Here is a 19776-nt window from a genome sequence, read left to right as displayed (position 1 = left end):
GAGTTCTGCATCTCATTATGACTCAGTCGATGTTTAGACATCAATCCCAAGTTATTCCCAATAGTGATATTCGTGTAATTTATACCGCATCATCCTCTTTAAGACTCGTAACCCATATTCACTTTAGAACCATAAGCTAGTGCTTCTAATAGCAGAAACGCTTTCCTCATCGTGTTGCATAGACTTGCGCTGACTTGGCAGCAGAGCACGATCATCATGAAAGCTTTGTTCTCTTTCGTGAGCACTCTTCTCACGCGCATTTTCGAGACGGACGAAGTCTGTTGGTCCCATGGTGCGAGGCATCGTTGATGATATATACTTGGGAGTACGTTCCTCTTTATCGTCATCCAAGAGCTCCATGGGGAACCCATTATAGGTCTTCTCTGCCTCTTCCTTTATGGGAACCAAGCTGTGGTGCACGTGGGATACTTCCGGTGAAGCACGAGTGATTGGAACTGGGAAAGCATCGTATAGACAGGTTACGTCTTCCTCTCCATCCTGCTCATTGTCCGAAGAGTTCAAGGACAAGGTATCGCCGCTTTTCTCTGGGACGTGTTGATTGGTGGTACGCTCGAAAAATTCTTCCATCGATTCATCGACATCATAACCAGACGCATTTGGGTTGAAGCCGCGTCGTCCGTAGTACATGCCTGATCCTGCGGCTGTTGATGGTTCTGGCATGACGAGTTCTGCGGGATCCTTGCCGACGCCGCTTTGCTTTTCAAAACTCGAAGCAGTATCTTTTGAAAAGGAAGTGAGTCGACGCAGTGTCGGTAACTTTGGAGCGGCACTGACATGACGAAATGTCTGTTTCAGTTCATCTGATAACGACCTGGAATGATGCTTGTGAGATGGGAGACTTCTCATTGTGTTCGATTCGTAAGAGCATTTCGGATGGTTTGATGAAGCTGCAGATGCTAACTCGGCGATATCCTCAGCAGTTAACATATTGCCACGATCGACAGAATGACTGGACTCGCCAGCATGAAAACCGCCATTACTGTTCTGTGTATATGAGCTCCCAATACAGTCACTACGTGTTTTCTTGACCTGGAGTTCGTTGCTACGAGCTTCACTGCTGTTCTCATAAGCTCCGTCCATCGCACATGGACCAGATTGACGAGTGTTAAAGACTCTTCCCGTACTGTCAATAGCGCACGCGGTCTCCTCGTTGGTAACTTTGCGCTTTCTCAGTGTATTCTTGGCTACCTCAAATGGCCCCTTCGATGCGTGGGAGACCTGTTTTACTTGGCATTGGGGGCTCGATTGAGAATGGGCAAGTGCATCCATATCAACAGGAAAGTCTCCGGCTTTTCTAGTCTTGGTTGGTGGTGTAGCAGTATTTCGTTCGAAGAAGTCTTTTTCATCTCGGCTTGTCTTTTGAAGAATCGTGTCAATAATGTCTTCAAAAGTGACGATACCAATTGGCTTGGGCGACATAATTCCAGGGCTGTCGAGTTTCTCGTCCACTCCTTTTTCGATAGCTGCCCTAGCAGCGACAAGGTAGTCCATGCTCCACTGGTGATTCTTGTAGGCTTCCTCTAAGTTCAGAGCAGTTTGTTCGTTGATCCTTTCTGTCACTGTCCAGACTGCACCAGCGCTACATGTCAGAGTGTCACTTGGCACCACAAGAGCCATTCTAGTTTCGTTAATTGTTATAATATTTCTTGACAGTAACCTTACTTACCTTGACATCCCTGATTGAAACAGGTTGAGAAGTTCATATACTGACATATCTTCTCTGACAATCGGCAATGGGTACAGATCCAGGTCCTTGACCAACAAAGGAGTCTCAGGATTCTCTGGGAACTTGATGTCAATCCCAATTAGACTCTGTGAAGTGTTAACGAAGGAGTATTTAGACAGCCTAGGTCCGTCTATACCTTTATATGCAGGAATCCATGAATTCGAGTATTCTCTGTCCACTCCATTGTATCCGCCTGCTCGTGCTCACGCTCTTTACCTGCAGTTCCAATGACTGGGATTCTGCTATATGACCAGCCCCGAATCTTCTTGACAAAGGCTTCATCGACACGCTCATCGATCCGAATGGCCTTTACAGCAGACCACTTGACAATCATCCCATCGACAACTACAAGATCTGCTTTCTCCAGATCTTTCTCGTCATTGGCGGGCTCAGGAACAGCAGCAATTTCTCCACCGACCTCACGGGAATCAAGTTTCAAGGCGCCGAGCATGATCCGGCTGGTGTCTTGACCGAGGTCACCACCGTGCTTTTCGGATTTCTCGTGGTGTCTGATTATTCCCCCAAGCTCTTCATTGGTGAAAATCTCCGTCTGATCCTTTTGTCCAGCAATGGTGTCGAGCAACCAAGCGAGTGGGAAACTGATTATGGCTGTGATAAACATACAGGCCCAGATTGTAAACCTGCAATAGTATCCCCATGCAACTGCTCGTCGTGGAATGATATACTGAGGAAGGATCTCGCCGACGATTGCAATACAGAGGGTTGACACCAAGATGGAAACCCACATTTTACCACCAGGATATATAGCCTGGACCAGAAATGGAAACGACTCGCCCAGACCAACGGAGACAATAATCAGGGAGCCTGTCTATATTAGCAGCGAATATGCCATAAAGCGAGAAGTACCTACAAAGCATCCAAGTTTCGTGTTTCTTCAGCTTGATTACCGCACGAGCATGCTTTCTTTGTAAGTTTTTTAGCATGTTACACAATTCTTGGCAGGCTTTCGGAATGACTACCTCTCTTTAGGCGTGCCCGTTGATGCTCGAAGTTGTAGAAGTGTCATGTTGAGACCGCAAAGCCCAAGGATCAAGCCACTTATTAGGGCAGCCGTAGTCAAGATGTTCGATGCAAGGAATTGCATGGCGAAATTTGCTGTGCCATGATAGACCGTGAATGTATAATTCTTCGACTCGGTGCTCCATCTGAGATTGTTTCCGGTGGGAGTCGGCGTGGCAGTGGCAATGCTTGTAGAACTTTGAAAGTCGTCGCGGCGGCCAAGATCGTTGTCAGTCCAGAGAGGTTGCCCAAAGTAGTTATTCATAGCGTCGACGCTGGAAGAATGAATGCTATTGAAATGATGCCACGAATGATCCGAAGAAACCCAGAAATTGTTGTCGTGTGGCGAGGTTTTGTGAGAGAGCGAAGAAGAATACCATAAGAGAAGGAGAGATTGACTTCACTGAATAAAAATCAAAAAGGAAAGAGCATGATGACCTGCTCTTGCCGTTCATATACAATCCTCATGAAACCTAAACCAGAATAGAAGGAGCGGACTAGGGAAAATGAACCTATCATAACACATGCAAGAAAGCTTTTCGGAGTAAACGCCATCTATTGTACAACCTCGACCAATTCTACACGCAAGTTGGAAGTATTGTTCATAATCTCGTAGATGAGAGGGAGACAACTCCCGAGATAACCCAACGCCAAATTCAACCGCCGATGGATGCATGATACCCTAACCCGTAGAAATTTTGCTCTAAAAACAGAATCTTGAAATTTCAGATTATGCGAAGAGCTGTCGAATATCGAATATGTCAGTTATTCTGGTCGCGGTCGTTTAGCACCGTGAGGGTTTTGCCAGTCGCCACCAGCAGCTTGGTTGCCTTGAAAGAACGCTGGGTTGAAGTGTGGTTGCATGCCGTTGAAGCCACCAGCGCCTGTTCGATGTGTTAGCTGTGACGTACTCTCCAACATGAAGGTCAAAGCGCTCTTCTTAATGACTGCCACTTTTTCAAGAGAGACCATAGGATAGCAGAGCGGGGATCTCTTACCTGGCATACCACCTGCCATTTGGCCCATATTCATGGGCATCCCACCCATAGCTCCAGGCATCCCGCCCATTGGCATACCTCCCATTGGCATACCGGCCATCATACCGTTCATGCCTCCTCTGCCACCCCTCATTCCACCTCCTCTCATACCACCACCCATCATACCGCCTCTATTGTTGAAGCCGCCTCCAAATTGATTGCCCATAGGACCTGACGGAAAGCCACCCATGCCTGAATTGAATCCACCACCCATATTGCCCATTGCCGGCCCAGAGAAATTCCGATTAAAGTTGTTCATGTTGTTGTTCATGCCTCCTCGAGCATTATAACCAGGTGTACGTCCTCGGAAATTACCACCGAAGTTTCCATTCGTGTTACCTCTATCATTATTGTAGCCACCACGACTTGGATTACTCTGTCCGTCCTTGCCAGCTCGTAGAGGTGCGTCTTTCGGGAGGGTTTTGAACGGGTTGACATTAGGGTTCGAGTAGACAACCGTGTGTTTCTTAACATATTGCTGTCCTTCACCAAATGCATCGATCTTATGCTTGGCAGCGGTAGCAGCTTGTTGCGAAGAGAACTCGACATAGGCTTGTCTATTGCATGAGGCGTTAGCACCAGAGATGGGGCAGTGAAAACAACTTGGGACTCACCCTTTACTCTTGCCATTGACCTTATGCTCAGAGAAGGTGATCTCTTTGAGCTCGTCTTCAACTTGTGCCTGATTGACCCATCCGCGGATATCATCATCAGTGTTCCACCAGTGCAATTCAGAGATCAGTAACGCTGTAGTCGCTCCTGGATCGATCGGTCGATCATCGGATCCCTCCTTTCTCTTCACACCTTGTATTTGTGGGGCTTGCTTAGGAATATTGAGAACATCTCCGCCAGGTTCGTCAGTACTCTTGATCTTTTGCTGTGGCTGCATCTTGCTACTCTGATCGTTGAAGCTAGTTTTGATGTCAACGAAGTCATCATCTTGCTCCTCTTCGTGATCTATGCTATTGGGCTCAGTTGCATGGCCGTTCGTGGGCTCGAGATCATCGATCTTCATGTCGCCTTCCTCGTCTTCGTCTTTCTTAGCTGAGAGATCCACTTCTTGTTCTGGATTGGTATCTCCATAAATATCGATGTCGAATTCGTCGTCAGCCATGGTGGTGGGTGTTAGGATTGTGCCTAAAGCACAATGAGAGTGAATGAAGGTTTGCCCTAAAAGTGAATAAAATTCTGTATTTGTCTTTATTGCACAATGTGGTTGTCTGCAAAATAATGACGGGGGTATCAGCGCTTGAAAACATTAAGCAAACTCCACGATGGCATTGACGCTCGAAAACGTCAAGCAAAACCTGAAATACATGGGATATACAAATACGTACACTCCTAAAGCCAACTAGAACTGAGCTCAAATCTGATAGCCTTCTTTGGCAGATGCAGAAACAATGGAGATGGAAGATGAAGCTCTGTGCTTGCAATCTTGAATGATGCGTTCCGTACAGGAAACTCTTTTGATGTGGATTGTCTGCGTGAGTATCCCCCAGGCGCGTACAATAGCCAAGATCAAATTGGAAAGCAACAACACATCCGTCTTGAAAAGTGAAAGGTTGGCTTTAAAGGAGACCACTTCCAAATTTCCCCCTTCTTTCAGCCTGACAGAGCCTTGTCCTCAACACCGAGACTCCAACCCAAATCCTCGATGTTTGTCGGTCAGTATCCGATTTCTGCGGCAAGAGACTTGCGTGTTTGCCGTCGAAAGGTTGTCGGAATGTCGAAAGTAGAATGTTGTTGGTCGTCTGTTTCGAGGATGTGTCGTGTCGTGTCGAAGGATGAGCTGTGAGCTGCAGCAGCTTCTTCGGGAGGAAGAACTTTGTTCCCTAGCGGCGGCCGAGCTTGCTCAATCTGGCCTGAACTCCTGTCGACCAAATTTCGAGCCTCCGAAAGACCACATCTCTACCCGGACACTGCGCGCGCTCCTTTATTAAGATCAAGCAAAGGCACACGACATTCCCAGTTTCAAACCACCTCCAAAAAAATCGAACCCTTTTCAATTCTCGAAAATCAACCGCCACCATGTCTGACCAGATCCAAGAGCTTATGGACGTTCCGCGCGACTTCATCCACGACGGCACACAATTCATCAACAGATGCACAAAGCGTATGGAAACCTCACTTTCTGATCGCATAGGCTGACCTTTCCTAGCTGATAGACGGGAGTTCATTAAAATCTCGCAAGCTGTCGGCGTTGGATTCCTCGTTATGGGCGCAGTTGGTTACTTGGTCAAGCTGAGTGCGTTCGCCTCTCTGAAAGACCATCAATAGAGACTGACTCTTGCCCTAGTACATATTCCAGTCAACAACATTCTGGTAGGAGGAGCATAGAGGCAGCCCGAGGAGTTGGGGAGATGGCGTACTGAAGCGGAACGAGCGAATACCAAACCGAACATACTTGGAGATCAAAGTTGAGGCACTCGATCTTTGACTTTAATGCCACGAATGGCATGTATTATACTGGATGGGCTTTGCGTAGCATAGCACGGATTACGGCCGGGAATGGAAAAATATTCGTTTCGACTCGCAGTTCTTGATTGTTCGTATTTATGCTACATACTGTGATGTGCCAACCAGGTGTCGGAATGACTGGGTCAAAGGAGTTGGGGACAATTTCGAACTGGCGACAGCTATGGCTCTGCTATTCAAGTGAAAGTTGCGTCGAGCATGGCTCAGTATCAGTATGGCGACCACCGCTTAGATCTTTGCAGTTGCCCATACATGCAGTGCATGAAGTTGGAGAGTTCCAAATGTCAGAGCTATCGTGCACGTTTATGGGGATGTTCTTGCTACCAAACTGTGAGAGATATGTTGTGATCAACGAAGTCTTCATTAAATGTGTTCCCATTTGGCTACTGGCAGCGGATTCACTTCTCCGAGTACAAGTTGTTGAAGTTGACGAACTGGAAGCTTCTTCTACAAACAGTAGGCCTTCAAGATGACGGCTATAAATCGAACTTGCCACAATGCTGTTCGATTTCTGATGATGCTCATTGTAGCAGTTACATTGACCTATCTTCTGTTGTTTCTATTGTACATTGATACAAGAGTGCGACAAACTCATGATCGAGCATTGGTATGCCACAACTTGTGTTGTGAATAACGAAGTTGGGAATAGGGCCACACTAGAGGATCTATTCTGAATTGCCTCCATATCCATGTGTGAGGGAAATGAGGCAAATTGAATTACTCTTTTCATATCTTCGTTTAGGTTTTTAACGTAATGTTTCATTCTTCTTGAATAAAAGTGTTGTCGTATACACAATTCTGACTTCGACGTCCAACATGGAACCAGAACGGTTTTAAGTTAAGGGATAAGCCTGAGGAGTATGGGATAATGGTTGCCTTCAAAACTCGCAGGTCTGAACTTCTGTTATATTGATACCTTTATTCCTGTCATCATATCCTTCATGGTTTTGTCTACAAGTGAAACTTTGCTGATTTAGTCGAGCTCGATGTCTGGCAAATTGTGAAAGTGCATAGGAAGCACAATGTCTGGTCGAGATACGAATGATTGAATGTCCGGTAGCTACGTCCCTTGAAGCACACGTACTAAAAGTTCCTCTATGTTCTGAAGCTGAGGAGGTTACATTGCGTGTCCGCGCAACGGCCTTTCGGCCTTAGATTTTGGGCATCAGAGTTGAAAGTCTGGAATGTAGAACCGTCATGAGCCTTTTCTTCGTAAAGCAGACCAATAACTTTCAACAGGAGACAGCTCTGAGAAGCCTCACCTTTTCCTTTTTCAACATTCCTGTCATGAGATCTCCATAACAAAAAGGTGACTCTTCATCTATCCAGCCACTTACGAAAGTGTCTCTCTGCACATGCCATATGCAGATCTCCTCATTCCTACAGCTCACATATCATATATCACATTTCTCCACCACTCCATCGGGAAAATTCCTTTTCTTCAAAAACTGTCTCAAAAATTCATGCATGTCTCAACTCCCAGAATTCCGGATTTTTTGATCCGCTCTAAAAAGCCACACCAAGAATTGAAATTCCAAATAGCCGGCCCAGAACAACGCCACAAAGTTAAGCCCTGAAATCTGGCTCAATGGAGACCAATGAGCTTCCCTTCTCTGGCCTCGAGTTCTTCTCGCGATAACAGTTCTTTTGTTTCGAGATCCCGGGGTTGGATTGGTTCTTGAGCGACGTCGTCGTAGTCATAATCGTCTTCGATGTAGGGAACGTCGAAGAAGGGATCTTCGGTCGATTTACGGACCGGATTGTCTACGAATGGAATGGTTGGTCGGCCGGCTTCGGGAGTAGAGCCGTACGTATAGGGCCTTATTTTTGAGAGTTTGAGTTCGGCTTTTCTCGGCCAGGAGTTTTGGGATGTGAGGCCGAGGAACAGGATGATGCTGAGGTACTATTAGAGAAATAGATTGACTTCTTGTAACATGAGACTTACACGAAGATAACTGCGATGCTAAGACACCTTTGAGCTCTTTTGGCAGACCATGTTGGCTTTTGCTCATGATCTTTCAACAACATGGTGGTATATAAACGACCAACGCTACAATATCTCAATTTCCGGCAATCTCAAGGCTTCATGTGAAATGAATAGTATGGTCTGCTATTGGACTTTCAAAGAGCGAAATAAAGGAGCGTCAAGAAGTGAGAGATAAATGAGCGACACAACCAGCAGACTTTCCAGAAGTCCTGAAGAGCCTCCTCCACGGGACGGGCGACCCTTTCATACTTTAAGAATCTCCCGATACCAAGGATTCAGTATCAAATCTCTCATCCAATATTTCCCTTTATCTGGTTCACGCACACCTCGATCCGGGATCTACACCAGGCCTACCCAGGCCCGAAACACGCATCGTAATGACCACGCGGAAAGCAAAGCTTGATTGCGACTTGAAACGTATCAAGTGGGTGTGCTACAAGGACGAAGTAGATAGCGAGAGGACGCATGGTTCACTACTTGGCCTAATGCTTGTGAGATGGCGACAAGATGAGATGAGTGCTGTGGAGTAAGTAATTTAGACGAAGCGTGGGGGAGTAGAAGATTTATTCTTGGCACCACTTGAACTTCTTGGGATGACAGGTGTTTGGTGATGAGATTCTCCGTCCGCTGGGAAGTCGAGATTGTTGTTTGAAGATCTGTAACAGACCGGCACAGTACATTCGGATGGCGGACGGGATGAACTTTGTGGCGGTATCAGAGAAGAACAGTGACATCTTCTCCGGCTGCTATAGACTCAACTGTCAAAGAGCTTCGACTAGATGTTTGATCGATGTTCTATTCTCGTACTGTCATTGTATCTGATCACATCAGCTTCGGGTAATATGAAAGGTACAACTGAGTAATTTGGACTCGGCATAGGCGTCAGTTCTGCATGCAAAGTGCTCGCAATCGAATCACCATCATTCATCCGTACAACATACCACAAACATACCATAATTTCTCCTCTATCATTCAATTGTGATCGCTTGAACGGTAGAGCATGTCACAGAAAAGATGCCTCGGGCCAAAGGACCCCTTTTCCGGTCTCCCCAGTCCAGTCCAGCTAAAAAGAGCTTCCCCATATTCCTTCGTAATCGATAAGGGTTTCGGCAAACAGCAGCAGGGCAGGATGCACAGAGGACTCGAAATAATCACCGCGCCGCTGCCAAAATCTCACTCTGGCCCAATCCTCAACTCCCGATCCCATTAATGCCTTCTTGAACGCCTCCTCCGCTGGCATAATCGCCAGCAACAATGTCTGCGGATTCGCAGCAGACGCAGGCGGTGGCCCAAGAAGAAGAGGAAGATGCGACGACCCCGCCATCCTCGTCCTCACTGCCCCTCTGCATGCGCACGAATACCGCAGAGATAGACAGCACGATCACGCACCCTGGATCCGTTAAGATCAATGTGAAGGGTGCTTTTATCGTGGATCAGGAGAATGGGAGCCCGAATGGGAATGCGCCTATTACTGCTTCTGTGAATGGAGGGAGTCACGATACCAAAGATATCAGGTTGCCGAATCATACTGCCGTAGTCAGTCATATTGCTGTCGATGTAAGCTTTCCTCTCCTGCTATTTGGTTTGGACATAAAGGCTGTTTGACTTTGGAGCAACAATTGCTGATTTACATGTCAGATTGGAGGTTCGTTGGCGAAATTAGTTTTCTTCTCAAGAGAACCCCACTCGAGGGAACCTGGCGGACGCTTAAATTTCATGAATTTTGAGACGGATAGGATAGATGATTGTGTGGAGTTCATGAAGCAATTGAAGGTTAAGCAGCAGAAGCTCAATGGCTCCAGACCGGGAGAATTGTGCATCATGGCTACTGGAGGAGGGGCATACAAATACTACGACAAAATACGGGATGCCCTAGGAGTCGATGTTCTCCGAGAAGACGAAATGGAGTGTTTGATAATAGGTCCGTCTTCCTCCTCTTCATAAGTTCTCAAACCAAGACTGACATTCAAAACACCAGGCCTCGATTTCTTCATTACCGAGATACCCCGCGAAGTATTCACCTACAGCGAAACAGACCCAATGCATTTCGAGCTTCCTCACTCGGACATCTATCCCTACCTCCTCGTCAATATCGGCTCCGGCGTGTCTATGATCAAAGTTTCCGGCCCACGAGCCTACCAACGAGTAGGCGGCACCTCTCTGGGCGGCGGAACACTCTGGGGTCTCCTCTCCCTCTTGACCGGCTCTCGCACCTTCGACGAAATGCTAGGCATGGCCGAAGCAGGTGACAACGCCAAAGTCGACATGCTAGTCGGCGACATCTACGGCACGGACTACGGCAAGATCGGTTTGAAGAGTAGCACGATCGCGAGCAGTTTCGGGAAGGTATTTAAGATGAAACGGGAAGCGGAACGGGAGGCAGAGGATTCGGGTGGGTTGACGAACGGCGATGCTGGACATCATGATACCCGGGACCAAGATCCTCCTTTCTCTGCGTCTGACATCTCGCGTTCGCTGCTTTACGCTATTTCGAATAATATCGGTCAGATTGCTTACCTACAATCCGAGAAACACTCGTTGTCAACGATCTATTTTGGAGGCTCTTTCATCAGAGGACATAGACAAACGATGAATACGCTGAGTTACGCAATCAAGTTCTGGAGTAATGGGGAAAAGAAAGCTTATTTTCTGAGACATGAAGGGTATCTTGGTGCCGTAGGCGCGTTCTTAAAGAGACAGCCGAGGAATTGGGGAAGGAGAGGAAGTTTTGAAGATGGTGTGGGTGGGAGACCACTGGGCACTGAAGCGAGGGAGAGTGTTAGGATGACGATGGATTATCCTACTGCGTGATCTAGCTCTAGTGGAAGAGGATCTTCGTATTTGGCGTTGAGGCTGACAAGGACTACAAGTCCATTGATCTTCTGGACATTCGCTTTGGACCTAGAGAAGGTCATTTGATGCAGCCTTGAATCTAAGATGATCAGTCAAAAGTGGTTGGACATATTGGGCTTATCAATCATAGAGGCGTAGGATATCAACATTGAATTGAACCGCAAAATTGGTTTGAACAGACTTGTTTCATGGATGATTACCACAATAATGAGAGCTCCTAGAAGAGCCTCTCATATATACATATATCTCGACCTGATCAAGATGATATCACAATGATCCAGGAGAGACCCGAACAATGAAATGGGGTACAAGCAAGGAAATCCATCTCCAAGCCCATGGCCAACCTTGACTGCAGGCAAACCAGAATGCTGCCCATTACGCTCTAAGCTGATAGTATCTATAACCAATTGGAAATGTAAACCATGATTGAAAAAACACACTTACTCCCTACAACTTCGCGTATTCGCCTCGCATCTGAAGCTCCCAGAATCTTTGTCCTGGCCTGAGCTCCCTACCCAAACGCCATCCTTATCATCACGTTTGATCCTCTCTGAAAATCCCAACATTAGCCAACTATCCCATCAGGAAAATCCCGTCCCGAAACATGGCTTTGGCTTCCTCGGTCAAATATTCTCCTTCATCATCTTCGACATCGAATCCAGCCGTAATCTGGAGCTTGACTCTCGAACTGGTGTCATAGATCTTGAGTCTCTTCCTTCTTGCTTCATCAAGTTTGACATTGTTAAATCCATGGTCTGGAGCAATAGATATACCCACGAGATCCCTGGAGTGCCATACGCAGCATGTGTGAGATGGAGTCTTGAGCGAGTTGGCTAGAAGACAGTCGCCTCCCGTAGCGGGATAAGGTCCTAGCCTTGTGACACAATGTTCGTGAGTAGGAGGTCGGGGTTCGGGATCTGAGTCTGGGAAGCTGTAATCCCACATAACAGTCGGTACACGAGTTCGGCACTTCTCCGGAGGCGGGTGGAAGTGTTTTGATGTAGATATCGTGATGTATGGGCAATTCGGAACCTTTGCGTCGCAGAGGTTGTCTAGTAAATGATTGTGTCGAGACAGGTTGTCCTTATGCCACTTGCTGATATCAGGTGTGGCATTCATCATCGTCTTCGAATTGGTGAGAGAAATAACTGGCTTATCTCCGTAACTATGCAGGAAGGGTGCGCCTCATACCGCATCAACATCAAATATCTCAGCGTCTTTGCTGGACAACTGCTCGTCTTCGACAGCAGCTAGCGAAGGCGTGAAGCTTCTTGTGTCGGAGAGCGATATCAAATCCTCACTCGAATCGTCGTCTACGCTATCAACGACGTCCACTGGAATTGCTGAGGTTCTGTCAATCTGATGTTGAGGTCTATGTGTATGGATTGTACTGTTTCTCAGAACATAAGGTGCTCTTGTCCTCTTTTGCCCTTGAATGGCGTAGGCGAGAATTCTTTGCCATACAGGCAGATTAATCGATGTCGAAACAGACGTCGGGCTTGAAGCTATCTTTAGTGTCTCTTCGAGTGCTTTCTGAGCATGCTGGACATCTGGAGAGGCTGGCGGACTTGGCGGCATGCCAGAGCCACCTGTATCGATATTTTCAAAGCCATCAAGCATACAACGATATCGTCGCTCAAACAGGGCCTGCGACTCTTGTAGCGTAAGTAACGACCGGTCCGCCATTGCAACATCTTTCGTGGGAATCACAACATTCTTAATCATTGATTGTGAGCCATCCAAGTGCTGGCAAATCACCAAAGACCAAGTAGAGAGTTTAGTACGACCTCCGAGCCGTAGGTGTCGGGCGACTCCTCCCAGCGTCCACAATTCCCCATCAGGCCCGCGAATCTTGGGATACCAGCATACCTGATCTATCCGGACGACTCCGCTTTGGTACGTATGTAGATTGATGACAGGTACGGTGTCTTCGCAACGGTAGGTGGCATCTATAGCGATCCAGAATCTGTGTCCAACTTTGTACTGGAAGTCGTCGTGAGAAGTGCTTTGGAACAGGGCAACACCGTGAGCGTTGACGGAGAAAGTTGCTCTACTGACTTGCGACTTTTCATAGATGTCTGTTGAATCTTTCTCGATGTCTGTCTTCGGGATGAGGCAAACCTCGTTCTGCTCTAGTCCATTGAAGCGTTTAACCAAAACTTCTGAGACATTGTTGGACAATTCAAGCATAGGCGACTGGACCACAACTCGGTCGCCCCTCCGGTGCCATCTTGACGGTTGTTTAATTAGGACATACCTTCGGACGGAAACTTTACAGTCCATGGTGTCATAAGGTGAGGAATCAGTCCTCCAAGCAAGTGGAAAAAATAAGAATTGGATCAAGTCGTAGTATTTGCAGGTGGAAAATGTTTCCTCCCTTGCAGAATGCATCGACGAAATCAATCGAAAAAAGCCTTCGAGCCCTTGCCAGCACGCTGCACTGTTCAAGCACAAAACCGGGGCGCATGGATACTTCCCACTACTTTTGCGAATTGACTGAGACCGTGCCGCTAGGTTCATTGGAAAAGTGTGGACGCCCAAATCGATGCCTTCTCCAAGATGCCAGGATCTGTCAGCCACTCATGCACGAAAAACTGTTTTGGGAAGACGGCCAGAATGCTCAAGACCTTGGAAGATTCTTGACTCGAACAACAAGGGTTTGTGGCACCTGAATGCGAATCTGATGGAGTTTTGATTGTTTGTAGGATCGTCCTCAAATATCCATCCACGCTGCCTTGGTGGCACTGGAACCTGTAGTCTTTGGAGGAGAATCCCGAGAAGGGGACTGGCCTTTGAGGGAGACATCGTTCCCACGCTCCAGGATCATGATTCCTTTTCTTGGTCATTATCCTCCTTGTCCTTTATCCCCTTCTCCGCGCGAAGCGCCTTGAATTCTTTCCTGGCAAGCACTGTAGCGAACCACTCCTCAATTTCCTGTTCGGCATCTTCGTCCGTTCTAATAGGATCTACACCTAGATTCGTCCGGACCTTTTTCCTCATGTCGTCCAACGACGAGATGTCGAAAGCCCAAAGTAGTCCTCCAGTAGCCATCATCCCAACACTTATCACGTTTATTGTGGCAAGGTTCAACGCTTCCAGAGCCTCCATCGCACCATTGACTTCGTAGTTCAATCTGTTGCTTGGCTGGAAGAATTTGGGGATCGATTGCTTGTACCGGCGCACCAGGCTTCTACGAGTAATGACTGAAGCAATCGCAAAGAAGCCCGCACCTGCAGCGAACAGACCTAATTGCCGCCGTGCCCGCTGAGAGAAGAATGCAGATTGTACATCGGATGCTGAGGATGTTTGTGAGGTGCGGGTGCGCTCGGGTTGGGGTTCGGCCATTGTGGGATGCTGCGCGAAGGCCATCGAGGGTAGGCTTATAATGAGGGTGAATTGTCCATCCGCATGAGATTAAGATGCAGAGTATGCCGAGAGGACACGAGTAGAACCGGTGGCAGACAGATGAAAGGTAGCGTTGGTAATCTCACCTTGCGTCGAAAACACGAAGCTCAAGCTCTCAATTGAACATTTTTTTAGCGCGATCGCTTGCCTGCACGAGAAGACAGGGGTCGCATGATGAGCACATCAATTACATTCACCTCTCTCAATCGAACCCTTTTCTCAAATTATTGATGAGTACGAGCTGTGTTAGACTACGTGCTATGCTGGCAAGTATGTACCATTTTGTCTCTTTAGTTGCCATCTGTACTGACAATGAGTTCAGCCCAAGTAGGCCTCACCGCTGAAGAACTTCTTGATGTTTGGTCTGCTCTGCACAGCGTCTACCAGCTGTACCAGTCTGGGATACCCTCGAAGGTCTTTTCTTCCGTCTTGAATGAGATTCTCGTCATGCAATAATTGGAAGAGCACCAGATCCGCATAGGTGATCTCATTCCCAATGATGTATTGTCCCCGGCGTGAGAGATCAGAGCCCTTCAAATGTGTCTCGATAGCTTTGAGATACTTGGCTCGGTCTCCTTGTTGATGCTTGGGATAGTCCTCCTTCTGATTGTCAGAGAAGAAAGCTGAAATAAATAGCGTTCTCCCTAAGCTGGGTCAGTAACAATGAGATGCTCCAGACGAAATTGAGCTTACAGTCAATGACAATGTCACAGATTGCATCAGCCCAGTACTTCTCATCTTCTGTCTTGCCATCATATGCCCCCAATTGTCTTCCCCAATGTCGAAGGATGGCATAGCTTTGAGTAAGAATCTTCCCGCCTGGCATTTCAATAATTGGGATGTTTCCTGTTGGGTTCATCTCTGCGACGGGAACACTACGCTTGTGTTTCGGCCATTCTTCGAAGGTATATCGGATATCCTTATACACAGCGCCTGCATCCTGCAAACAAAGTCAACATTGTTTTACCACTTCTGGTAGATTTACGACATACAATAAGCAGAAGGCGAACGACTTGACCACGGCCGCGAGACTGGAAGTCAAAATAGTGGATAACAGGAACTCCTCCAATGGCTTTGTTCGCCGCGCTCTCGGTACCGTATGTCAATTCGTGAGGCATCTTGAGTTGATGTGATTCAAGGTATGGAGAGCAATGTCACCGAGGAGTATTTCATCTATCAAGTGATGCGGGGTAACCCGAGTTGCCCCAAATCATATCTCCGACCTCTCATGACGTTCGTTCTTGCTCAACTCGTGTTTGAACGGTCTCTTTTCCTCGGTCCAGAGGAATATTCCACTGAGCTACGAGCCGGACCGGAGCGGCCAGGCGACATCGCACCGTTTAAGAGAGAACACGTTTATTGAAGTTAGACTAGAAGTATTACAAGATCTGGAACCATTTAAGCATACCTAGGTACCTAGGTATGGTCAAATTTTCATGTGTTCCTCAAGAGCTGAAACACGTGAGTTTTGTGATGGCCCTTAAAGCATGAAATTTTTTCGCTTCTTTTCAAGTTTGGACAGATGACCAGGCTTGACCATGTTTTTTATATCTCAGCCACATCTGGTGCCATTCCGTCGAGCGATTAGGTTACATATTGCGTGAATATAATGCGCAAGAAGATGCGGAGGCCGTATCCATTGGCTCTGGACCCCGTCAATTTGCCATTTTCTGGGACTTTCTGTCGGTCGTACGAGCAGCATGCAGACTTTCTCCGTGCTGTTTCTCGTCGAAGCGGTGTGCTTGAATTTATGATGCAAATTGCTAATGCTGGTTGAGTTCTCTGTACCTCGCGGCTTTGCAATGCTATTCGTTGATATTTGACTTCCAGATTGGATAGTCGGTGAAGCCCTCGAACACCTCGGGTTGCACAATCTAGATGCTTATACCATGACGGCAGAAAGTTATCTCCAGAAATCTCAATGGGCCAATGGCATTGAGGACGTCTCTGAGTCACCAACGATTTCACTCCTCGATCAGATAGTCCTGCAGACAAAAAGCAAGACTTTGCATAATTCTTACTATCGTGAGGGTACACAGCGTTTGCCGGCACGGAACGAAGCGTCGGCCTTTGTGGCGATAGAGGGCGAGGCTCTTGTGTCATGCTTGTGTGACAAGGTCGAGCTGGGCTGCCTTTTGGTAGTCTTCGGGAAATGAAGACTAGTGGTGTCTAATGGCGTCCAGATAGATGTGCATGGAAAGGTTATTCGAAATTCACATGAGCCTCTACGAAATCTGATTGGCGCAGCATAGACTGTAGAGCGTTTACCTGCTAGTCTAGTCGTATTTCAATGCAATCCACACATGAATGCATATGATAAAAATTCCCTTTGTCCCCTCAACACCTCTTCACATGATTATGAGATGGTAGCCAATACTTGCTTGTTCCTCGAATGAGTTTACCTCCCATCACCATCACGGACCCAGTTTCTATACTTCCATGAAGTTTTGTTTTGAACGGTATCGCCAGGAGCTGCATACGAGCTGGAGCAGGCGGCTTTAAATGTTTTAGCTGTGCAGATCGGTATGCCTCTAGCTCCAACAATTTGGTGCAGAAATGAGATCTAAGATTGGTCTACCATCTAGAATCTTCAACGTCAATCGCGAGCTTCCTCCAATAACAACTTCAATATCTGCATTGCTCGGCTTTAGACAAACTCCAGCAATCAATCTTATTGCTTCCAGACGACTGTATTTGTCTCATTGCAAAGCATTAGGCCATGGTCCTACGCCGATCTGTTCATGTTCCTCGATCTGAGGATGTAATTGGGATTCACGCATCTCTCCGACAGCTCACTCACCAGCACAGCCAATTCAAACTCATATTTTCCACTTGATTTTTGTCTCAGCCTCAGAGACCGAATCTCGGTACACAACAGAATATTACATGGCGTTCACTTCATGCGACCACTACGTGACACTGCCTGCAAGCTCGACGTCCTTAGCAGCAACTCACGGCTTATTAATCGGCTCTTGCCGAAATACGCCTGCATCCATTTGAGTTGATTAGTGACCTTTCAGATAGGCGAATCAAGGGTCTGGTATGTTTCACACCAAATCCTTGTCTAAGAAACATCGGATCGATCACAAAAAGAAAAGATTACGCCCGTGTCTCAGCCAGGGTAGCACAAAACTTCAGCCCAACAACCAATCCTCTCACCGGCGCATGCCAGACGGGATACGTTGCCACGGACCCCACTTTTTGCGACTTCCTTTTCTACTCCACATTGACATTGCTGGATTCGAGCGCCGACATACAGTATGATCCTGGAGCCGGGGAAAGGAGTTGCATTCTTCCGAAGGAATTTGTCCAACGATGGCGTCCGAAGGAGACGGCTGAGACCAGGTGTCTTCCAGATTTGCACGTCGGCAAGTAGACAAGTGAGTGTTGTTGATCAGCCACTGCAAGTGATTTTCCATCACTTGAATCCTCCAACCCGGTTACGAAGTCAAAGCGCCAAAAGTTTCTTCAAGTTCTGGTACCCCTTTCCTCATTTCCTGTGACATTCCAAAGTGCTGCCCATACCTGAAGAGCATCATTTGACATCTTTCTTCCTCTACCCCGGGATTTGGTACTTGGCGATCCGCATCGTCAACTCTACTAGCTCATAGCCATAGTGATAATTCTCCAAAACAACTCAGATTGCTCGTCACTGGATGAGTACATATTTGACGTCTTCGACCACGCGAAGGGCAAGAGAATTTAGGCTCATTCGTTCATCTGCTGCTGGTCTGATTTATGTAACACTACTGTTTTCGAGCTTTTATCCACCACGATCACCTTGAGGTAAGTAGAATCGTCGTGGAGATACCAGACAACGCTAACGATAAAAAGAATGTCGTCCCTCACGAATGTCATTAGCCAAATCAGTAACCTTGTTTACCCATCAGATGAGATAAATCGTCCCCTCGAGTGGTCCAAAGGGGAACTCTCAGAGCATCTCCAGAAATGCCCAACATCCCGTTCAACACTTGACTGGCACGGCTCGGTCACAGCACAGCTTTCTGGAGGCAGTTACAGCCCTGTCTTGGGACGATTGCGTAACGACGTATTCACTTCTCTCATTCAAGCAACCAAGCATTTAGAAAAGCTCCGGCTGTATAACGCTGGAGATACCTTCATTCACGAAGAATTTCGGACAGATCGTCACATCGTGATATCTTCTCTGCAATACATCACAGCTGCTTTCAAACTTTTCTCCGTTGTCAGAACGGATAAGAGCCTTGAAACCCCGCAGAACAGAGAAGTGGTGCTGAAATATCTCAAGAAGACTTACGCCTTCATGATTGCTATCAGCTGGTTACTTTATCCTTCTGGCAGCACGAATAGCTGGCTGACCGAAGAGGCAAATTACTTGCTAGAGACAAAGCTTCGGGACTTCCATTTCGATCGCTGGAGTGATTACCCGAAGGCGCTCGACCCAACCCTCAGTGGAGTAATCGATGGTTTCCGAGCAGTTCCTGAGACTTGCCTACCCAAGTACCCGCAAGCGCCAGTACTGTGCCGGAATCCTGAGAGGTATGGGAGCACAATCCTGAGGAATCTCTGGACGCCCAGTCAGTATTCTAGATTCTGGACACTATTGATGTTACTAACCTCAGCGACTAGATAATTTCCCTCAAACACAGGCAGGATCTGGTCCCGATAGCTCTTTCGGCCCGGATGAAGTGCCGGACATGCCCTCATGGTGCACCATACCTGGTCCCGATAGCTCTTTCGGCTTAGACGAAGTGCCGGACATGCCCTCATGGAGCACCATTCCTGGTCCCGATAGCTCTTTCGGCTTATACGAAGTGCCGGACATGTCCTCATGGAGCACCACTCAACTTGGGTGGACGCCACCTTACGAATAGCCTGAATGAACCTAGTTTTCCTTGTCTCACCGACGTTCATTCATTTTCCATACGGCGCTCTTTCCCCTTACCATTCTGTCGACAATCTGCTTTCATTCCATTGGTACTTATATTACACTACTTCCTAGTTTGTTCATCATTCTACACGCAAGCATCATGTTCTTCACAAGAAAGAACTGATCTCGACAGTTTTCATCAACCTAGCACCATGCTGTCATTCCAACGAATCGGAGACACCCGACAACATCATCAGAAAGACGTCTTCGATACCTTATACACCTACTCAGATGCAAAATTGCATCACAACTGTGAAGCAATACGGACCAAGAACAACACTCATCAGAATTATCAGAACATCTAGCACTCAAACGACTCTATTGTGCCTCCAACAAAACACCT

General features: G+C 47.2%; 10 protein-coding genes across 10 annotated transcripts; 4 read left to right on the top strand and 6 right to left on the bottom strand.

Annotated features, from left to right (window-relative positions):
• Positions 1 to 123: 123 nt before the first annotated feature.
• LY89DRAFT_766407 (uncharacterized protein) lies at positions 124 to 3108 on the bottom strand (the record flags this gene model as incomplete). The annotated part of the gene is made up of 5 exons (XM_018221727.1): positions 2728 to 3108; positions 2619 to 2671; positions 1884 to 2572; positions 1688 to 1833; positions 124 to 1639 (listed from the first exon to the last, which is right to left on the bottom strand). The coding sequence occupies exons 1-5, from the start codon at positions 3030 to 3032 to the stop codon at positions 124 to 126; spliced, it is 2709 nt and encodes a 902-aa protein (XP_018061631.1). The 5' UTR covers positions 3033 to 3108.
• Positions 3109 to 3210: 102 nt separating this feature from the next.
• Positions 3211 to 5249, bottom strand: LY89DRAFT_691750 (uncharacterized protein). Its single transcript, XM_018216400.1, has 3 exons — positions 4419 to 5249; positions 3766 to 4361; positions 3211 to 3651 (listed from the first exon to the last, which is right to left on the bottom strand). Exons 1-3 carry the CDS (start codon positions 4916 to 4918, stop codon positions 3533 to 3535), a joined length of 1215 nt encoding a protein of 404 aa, XP_018061630.1. The 5' UTR covers positions 4919 to 5249; the 3' UTR covers positions 3211 to 3532.
• LY89DRAFT_361536 (uncharacterized protein) lies at positions 5081 to 5612 on the top strand. The gene has a single exon (XM_018206998.1). It carries the CDS (start codon positions 5244 to 5246, stop codon positions 5538 to 5540), a length of 297 nt encoding a protein of 98 aa, XP_018061629.1. The 5' UTR covers positions 5081 to 5243; the 3' UTR covers positions 5541 to 5612.
• Positions 5613 to 5783: 171 nt separating this feature from the next.
• Positions 5784 to 6311, top strand: LY89DRAFT_691748 (secE/sec61-gamma protein). The gene is made up of 3 exons (XM_018216399.1): positions 5784 to 5917; positions 5963 to 6049; positions 6101 to 6311. The coding sequence occupies exons 1-3, from the start codon at positions 5833 to 5835 to the stop codon at positions 6139 to 6141; spliced, it is 213 nt and encodes a 70-aa protein (XP_018061628.1). The 5' UTR covers positions 5784 to 5832; the 3' UTR covers positions 6142 to 6311.
• A 1142-nt stretch (positions 6312 to 7453) lies between these two features.
• LY89DRAFT_361202 (uncharacterized protein) lies at positions 7454 to 8674 on the bottom strand. The gene is made up of 2 exons (XM_018206996.1): positions 8225 to 8674; positions 7454 to 8174 (listed from the first exon to the last, which is right to left on the bottom strand). The coding sequence occupies exons 1-2, from the start codon at positions 8305 to 8307 to the stop codon at positions 7865 to 7867; spliced, it is 393 nt and encodes a 130-aa protein (XP_018061627.1). The 5' UTR covers positions 8308 to 8674; the 3' UTR covers positions 7454 to 7864.
• A 939-nt stretch (positions 8675 to 9613) lies between these two features.
• LY89DRAFT_601574 (pantothenate kinase-like protein) lies at positions 9614 to 11077 on the top strand (the record flags this gene model as incomplete). Its single annotated transcript, XM_018210206.1, has 3 exons — positions 9614 to 9823; positions 9905 to 10187; positions 10245 to 11077. 3 exons carry the CDS (start codon positions 9614 to 9616, stop codon positions 11075 to 11077), a joined length of 1326 nt encoding a protein of 441 aa, XP_018061626.1.
• A 576-nt stretch (positions 11078 to 11653) lies between these two features.
• On the bottom strand, positions 11654 to 13402 carry LY89DRAFT_742918 (uncharacterized protein; the record flags this gene model as incomplete). Its single annotated transcript, XM_018220895.1, has 3 exons — positions 11654 to 11669; positions 11724 to 12244; positions 12311 to 13402. The coding sequence occupies 3 exons, from the start codon at positions 13400 to 13402 to the stop codon at positions 11654 to 11656; spliced, it is 1629 nt and encodes a 542-aa protein (XP_018061625.1).
• Positions 13403 to 13984: 582 nt separating this feature from the next.
• On the bottom strand, positions 13985 to 14464 carry LY89DRAFT_540973 (uncharacterized protein; the record flags this gene model as incomplete). The annotated part of the gene is made up of 1 exon (XM_018208174.1): positions 13985 to 14464. A coding segment is annotated over one exon (480 nt), but the record flags the coding sequence as incomplete, so codon positions are not given.
• A 378-nt stretch (positions 14465 to 14842) lies between these two features.
• LY89DRAFT_601492 (glutathione S-transferase) lies at positions 14843 to 15642 on the bottom strand (the record flags this gene model as incomplete). Its single annotated transcript, XM_018210200.1, has 3 exons — positions 14843 to 15168; positions 15218 to 15464; positions 15517 to 15642. 3 exons carry the CDS (start codon positions 15640 to 15642, stop codon positions 14843 to 14845), a joined length of 699 nt encoding a protein of 232 aa, XP_018061623.1.
• Positions 15643 to 18359: 2717 nt separating this feature from the next.
• Positions 18360 to 19377, top strand: LY89DRAFT_677891 (uncharacterized protein; the record flags this gene model as incomplete). The annotated part of the gene is made up of 2 exons (XM_018213711.1): positions 18360 to 19080; positions 19133 to 19377. 2 exons carry the CDS (start codon positions 18360 to 18362, stop codon positions 19375 to 19377), a joined length of 966 nt encoding a protein of 321 aa, XP_018061622.1.
• Positions 19378 to 19776: the final 399 nt, after the last annotated feature.

Source organism: Mollisia scopiformis (genome assembly GCF_001500285.1).
Source record: "Mollisia scopiformis unplaced genomic scaffold LY89scaffold_37, whole genome shotgun sequence".
Lineage (NCBI taxonomy): Eukaryota > Fungi > Ascomycota > Leotiomycetes > Helotiales > Mollisiaceae > Mollisia > Mollisia scopiformis.
This window is presented reverse-complemented; position numbering and strand designations above follow the sequence as displayed.

Excerpts from the sequence above, each read along its gene's own strand:
- LY89DRAFT_361202 (XM_018206996.1), bottom strand. The coding sequence starts at position 8,307 with ATGTTGTTGAAAGATCATGAGCAAAAGCCAACATGGTCTGCCAAAAGA. Across the intron at positions 8,175-8,224 it reads AGCATCGCAGTTATCTTCGT|CATCATCCTGTTCCTCGGCC; the intron begins GTAAGTCTCATG and ends ATAGTACCTCAG.
- LY89DRAFT_361536 (XM_018206998.1), top strand. The coding sequence starts at position 5,244 with ATGATGCGTTCCGTACAGGAAACTCTTTTGATGTGGATTGTCTGCGTG.
- LY89DRAFT_691748 (XM_018216399.1), top strand. The coding sequence starts at position 5,833 with ATGTCTGACCAGATCCAAGAGCTTATGGACGTTCCGCGCGACTTCATC. Across the intron at positions 5,918-5,962 it reads CATCAACAGATGCACAAAGC|CTGATAGACGGGAGTTCATT; the intron begins GTATGGAAACCT and ends GACCTTTCCTAG. Across the intron at positions 6,050-6,100 it reads TGGTTACTTGGTCAAGCTGA|TACATATTCCAGTCAACAAC; the intron begins GTGCGTTCGCCT and ends CTCTTGCCCTAG.
- LY89DRAFT_691750 (XM_018216400.1), bottom strand. The coding sequence starts at position 4,918 with ATGGCTGACGACGAATTCGACATCGATATTTATGGAGATACCAATCCA. Across the intron at positions 4,362-4,418 it reads GTCAATGGCAAGAGTAAAGG|ACAAGCCTATGTCGAGTTCT; the intron begins GTGAGTCCCAAG and ends CTCATGCAATAG. Across the intron at positions 3,652-3,765 it reads AATGGCAGGTGGTATGCCAG|GCGCTGGTGGCTTCAACGGC; the intron begins GTAAGAGATCCC and ends CACATCGAACAG.